This window comes from Bison bison, unplaced genomic scaffold, assembly GCF_000754665.1.
Source record: "Bison bison bison isolate TAMUID 2011002044 unplaced genomic scaffold, Bison_UMD1.0 scf7180017864486, whole genome shotgun sequence".
Taxonomy (NCBI): Eukaryota; Metazoa; Chordata; class Mammalia; order Artiodactyla; family Bovidae; genus Bison; species Bison bison.
In genome coordinates, this window is record NW_011495046.1 from 5,819,586 (window position 1) to 5,825,358 (window position 5,773).

The window sequence follows — 5,773 nt, forward strand, 5'->3', positions numbered from 1 at the left end:
TTCCAATGAATATTCAGGACTAATTTCCTTTAGGATGGACTGGTTGGATCTCCTTGCAGTCCAAGGGACTCTCAAGAGTTTTCTCCAACACCACAGTTCAAAAACATCAATTCTTCGGCACTCAGTTTTCTTTATGGCCCAACTCTCACACCCTTACATGACTACTGGAAAAACCATAGCTTTGACTAAATAGACCTTTGTTAGCAAAGTGATGTCTTTGCTTTTTAATATGCTGTCTAGGTTGATTATAGCTTTTCTTCCAAGGAGCAAATGTGTTTTAATTTCATGGCTGCAGTCACCATCTGTAGTGATTTTGGAGCCCAAGAGAATGAAGTCTATCACTGTTTCCCCATCTATTTGCCATGAAGTGATGGGACGGAATGCCATGATCTTAGTTTTCTGAATGTTGAGCTTGAAGCCAACTTTTTCACTGTCCTCTTTCACTTTCATCAAGAGGCTTTTCAGTTCCTCTTCGCTTTCTGCCATAAGGGTGATGTCATCTGCATATCGGAGGTTACTGATATTTCACCAGGCAATCTTGATTTAATTTTAGCAAACTTTTACTTTCTGAGATTTGAGTGGTCAGGATATTAAATTAATAACCTGAAAGGTAAACTTAGCTAACTTAAGAGAAATTTTTACCCTCATTTTTAAGAGTAGTTTTGACAGGAGAATACATCAACAAGGAGGAAACAAGGGACACATATTTAATATTTAAATATTTTGAAATGTAAGTGTATGGAAAATATTTTAAGGGCTAAGAGTTCACTGACACAATGGCATCTGCAATGTTCTTTTCAGATACAAAAACCTGCTTTTTAGTGTGTGGGTGAGCATGTACGTACATATGCATACATATATGCATACAATATCTCCTACAAATAATATACGGTAATAACAAAATCACTGAGTACTTATGGGCCAGATCCAGCTCTAAGCACTGTGTGTACTGACTCTAGGAAAGCAAGTCTTATTATTTGTTATTCTCTCTAGTCTCCAGTGGAAGAGTCACAGAGAAGTTAGGAAACATAGCCGTGGTCACATAGCCTGCATGTGGCAGAGCAGGGTCTCAAGATCTGAATCAGGCAGTCTGGCTCTAGAGTCAGGTTCTTTAATTAATTACCGTGCTTAGTCACTCAGTCTTGTCCGACTCTTTGCAACCCCACAGACTGTAGCCCGCCAGGTACTTCTGTCCATAGGGATTCTCCAGGCAAGAATACTGGAGTGGGTTGCCATGCCCTCCTCCAGGGATCTTCCCAACCCAGGGATCAAATCCAGGTCTCCTGTATTGTAAGAGGATTCTTTACCATCTGAGCCACCAGCAAAGACCCAATTAATTACTAGGTTGGCCACAAAGTTTGTTCAGGCTTTTCTGTAAGGTGTTATGAAAAACTGGAATGAATTTAGTGGCCAACCTTGGCTATTAATAATCAGGAAAATACGTAATGATCAAATAAAATCATTATGATTCAGAAATGCTTAAACCAATCTGTACATTACAAATCCAAATGTTATTTGTGCACACCATTCAGAATTCATATACTGTTTTGACTAAATAAAGAACAAAATGGCAGTACGAGGTATACACAGGGATTTAAAGACTCCTTGAAATAACTTTCTGGGAGCCCCTTGACTGTCCACCACCCCCAAGCTGGGAGAATAAGACAATATACAATCAAAGACTAGACAGACAGCAAGACTCAAATTACAAACATGGAAAAACAAGAAAAAAAATTACTGTAGAGCTTTCAGAAGCAAAGACACTTTAAAGACGGCCAGGCCAAGTGGGGGAAGGAAAAGCATTTAATTGGAGTTAAGGGAACGTGAGGGCGTCCCTAGTGATTCAGTGGTAAAGAAACCTGCTGCCAATGCAGAGGCCTCAAGTTTGATCCCTGATCCAGAAAGATCCCACATGCCTTGGAGCAACTAAGCCCCTAGGCCACAACCAATGACCCATGAGTCCATGTGCGGCAACTACTTAAGTCCACACACTACAGAATCCGTGCTCTGCAACAAGAGAAGCCACTGCAATGAGAACTGCGTACATCACAACAAAGAGTAGATCCGGTTCACAACTAGAGAAAGCCTGAACAGCAACAAAGACCCCGCACAGTAAAAAATGAACAGACACATTTTAAGAATTATTTTTAAAATAAGGGCCTGTGAGTAAGAATAAGCAACTCAGGTTTCTAAACAGGGAGTAACAAGATAAAAACAGTATTCTGTGATCTGACAAGAGTATGTAAAACTAAGAAGAGAGAGCGAGTCCAGTTACAGGTTCATCTAGGTAGGTGTGCTTCACAAGGATGACATGAAGTGCTTCACAAAGAGCCCTGGCAACGGAGAGACTCCTCAAAGTCCTGCTCGGGGCTGGGTTCCTAATGGGCAAGGGAAGAGCAGGACTGAGACCAAGGCAGCAAGCATTAAGGAGAGAGTGAGTGGGATGGAGAGGACAGAACAGAAAGGGCAGAAGCGCTCATCCACCTCTCTCCACACACTCAACCAGAGAGATGGAGCATGTAACCTTGGGTGGGAGCAGCTGACAGCCCTCAGGAAATCTGAATTATCATCGGGCATCTCATCTAGGAAAAACAAAAATCAAAGTAACACTCACACTGTGTCCTTACCTTAATGATGTCAGCTCCTCCAGCAACCAGCTTTGACTTCAATTCTTCAACTTCTTTCTCCAACTCTAAACAATTATAAAAAAATAAAAAATACTAGTTTAGAAATGAAGAAGGAATTACGGCTAAAGTGAGAAGTACATTCTTTAAAAAAAAAAACAAAACACTATAAATTGTTAATACTTTTTAAGAAACCGCACATATTTTTGAGAAAGCATTAAGTTCACCTAGCATTTCATTTCCCTTTTTATCATGGAAAACTACAAATTAAAAAAACTAGAGAGAATAGTATGATTAACCTCTATGCTCCATCATCTTGGTTTAATACTGACTAAATGAGCGATATTATTTTATCCCAACCTGTCTTTACTTCTTTTCCCTCTTCTCTTATGCATCTTGACATTTCTGAAACAAATCTCAGACATTATGTCAGCTGTAAATAACTTCTTTCTGTATAACCTTAGAGCAACAACTAATCTCATATTAAACGTACACGTTAATCTATTTCATCAACTCATTTCCAGATCTGGTGCCTACATACTTCCAAATAAATTACTCTCTTTATCATAAGTGGATCCAACCTTTGAAAACTTTGGCTTTCAGACTGGGCAGTTAAGTCACTGAAAAGAGCTCACCCACACATATTACAAAAGGAAACTAACACCTAATCCTTGTGGAATATAAAGAAACAGAAACTGAATAGGGAATCAAGCAACTTCAGTAAACATGCTTCAGAAATCCAGGAAAAGAAGTCTTTTATTGTTTTATTTAAGGCCTTTTTTTAAACTTGTTTGGGCTCAGAACCTCACGTCTCTAACATATCAACTGCCAACTTTAGGAAAAAATGCCTTACTCAGAAGAATATACAATCCACGGGAAGTTAAAAAAAAGTGCTTAACTTTAACACACTATTTCTTAAAATCCTTCTCCCTGACCTTTTTTATTAATCCAAAGATAACTGCAGTTTAGGCTTATGAGATAATAAAAAAATATCAAAATAAGTGGTTAGAATATTAAGTAAGATTCCACTACTCTAATTATTATTGGATTCACTGATAAAACAAGCCAGTGTACTATTAAGAAACTAGTATTTGCAACCATGATTAAACAAGATTGTGGTCAAGATGAGTATTTTCAACCCGATACCTGTACATCTCAATTTTGTTTTCTGTATTAGCATCATCTGCTTCTTGGCAAACTTGATAAGATCTTCCTTGGGCAAGGCTTCCAGCTGGAAGATGCAGAGATATTACCAACTTAGTATAATTCATGTTTCAAAAATACCACAAAAAAGAAACATAAAGTCTGCCTAAATATTTTTTAAAAATCCTACTGAATATTTATATTAACCAAATACCACATTTTTAAATATTCACTTCAGATCAGTCCATCAGTCATGTCTGACTCTTTGTGACCCCATGGACTGCAGCACACCAGGCCTCCCTGTCCATCACCAACTCCCAGAGTTTACTCAGACTCATGTCCATTTAGTCAGTGATGCCATCCAACCACCTCATCCTCTGTTGTCCCCTTCTCCTGCCTTCAATCTTTCCCAGCATCAGGGTCTTTTCTAATGAGTCAGTTCTTCGCATTAGGTGGTCAAAGTATTGGAGTTTCAGCTTCAGCATCAGTCCTACCAATGAATATTCAGGACTGATTTCCTTTAGGATGGACTGGCTGGATCTCCTGTCCAAGGGACTCTCAAAAGGCTTCTCCAAAATAACAGTTCAAAAGCATCAATTCTTCGGCACTCAGCTTTCTTTACAGTCCAACTCTCACATCCATACATGACTACTGGAAAAACCATAACTTTGACTACATAGACCTTTGTTTTTTAAGATCAGCAAATTCAAGTTTAACTCAGTAATTATTAAACTACAATGAAATGTAAAAAAACCGCACACACCCTCTAGCTACAGAATATCCTTGTTACAGGTTAAGACAGTTTCTTTGATTTAATTTCTTTAACTGCAAAATCAAGGAACTGGGACTAACTCTACTTAAAGTTCTAGTTGTGTGACACTTTCGTCCTATTCAAGGCTGAAAGACGCCTCTGGCCACAGGAAAACACGTTAAGCCCTAATTACAACAAGATGAATCAAGGGCGCATTTAGGATTTAACTGAAAAAATGAAGGAAAGTTACTCAGCGCCTGTGGGCTCAGTATTCTAATGGGTAAAGCTGTGATCAGAGAAGTATTTAACTCCGGGTCACCGTGAAGCTTCCGGGAACAGAGAGTTTGGACGACTGTCTGAAACTCAGCCGTAGCAGGAAACCTCAGGAGCAAGTCACCATCTCTGGACCGACCCCCGCCCATGCCACGGGGATGACCTGTGTGAACCTCAGAGGAGGGGTCGGCAGGAACGAGCCCCCGACGCCGCCCACCCGCCCGTCAGGCTTGGTCCGGTCGCCGTTCGGACTTCAGAAACCAGACTGTTTCGTTGAACGTTTGGAAACTGCGGAATCTCAGAGGCACGCTGACCCGGGGCAGCAAGGAAAGCCAGGCTTCACCCCAGCGAACTCAGAGGAAGCCCCTGACCGCTCAGACCCGGACCCCGAGGAAAGCTGTCCCCCAGGCGGTCCCCTCCCGGTGGGACCCGCCTCTCAGACGTCTCTTCACCTTGGACTTCCCGGTCCCGCGAGCGGCCGGCGAGGCCACCCCCTCGTGAACAGGCTCCTGCAAAACACAACGAAAGCCGGCCGGTCACGGGCGGACCTGCAGACCCTGGCAGGTGGGGAGGTGGTCCCTCGGCCCCCAACCCCTCGCGTTACCTCCATGGCCGCCCGCAGCCCGCACTTCCACCCCGCGCCTCCCACGGACCGCCGCTTCGGGTTAAAGGTCGCGCTTCTCCGCCGGCCCCGCCCCCGCGTCTCCAAGGCCACGGCCCCGCGGCGCTCGCGTTTCCGCTTCCGCCTCAGGAGGTGGCTTCCCGCGAGCCCCGCCCCGCCCCGCCCCGCTCGGGCCCGCCCCCGAGGACGGGCGGGGCGGGCTGGGGCGGTCCTCGGGGCGGGGCCCTGTGCTCTACGAGGGTGTGGGGGCGTGGGGCTGCCCTAGGAGGGTCAGGCCCAGCGCAGCTCGGCCGGTGGCGGCCGCCGTAGTCACATTTCCTTCACCTTTTCCCATTCCTATCCTTCTCTCCCATGTCCTGT

At 43.7% G+C, this 5,773-nt stretch overlaps 1 protein-coding gene across 1 annotated transcript in view; it reads right to left on the reverse strand.

Annotated features, from left to right (window-relative positions):
* GCC2 (GRIP and coiled-coil domain containing 2) overlaps positions 1 to 5,493 on the reverse strand; it is a 37,346-nt gene extending 31,853 nt beyond the window's left edge. Inside the window, exons 1-4 of the mRNA XM_010862992.1 lie at positions 5,396 to 5,493; positions 5,244 to 5,300; positions 3,771 to 3,855; positions 2,628 to 2,692 (exon numbers count right to left, since the gene is read on the reverse strand). Of these exons, the coding sequence (XP_010861294.1) occupies positions 2,628 to 2,692; positions 3,771 to 3,855; positions 5,244 to 5,300; positions 5,396 to 5,401 (213 nt within the window). The 5' untranslated portion in view covers positions 5,402 to 5,493. The remainder of the gene's footprint in view (positions 1 to 2,627; positions 2,693 to 3,770; positions 3,856 to 5,243; positions 5,301 to 5,395) is intronic.
* Between the last annotated feature and the right edge of the window lie 280 nt (positions 5,494 to 5,773).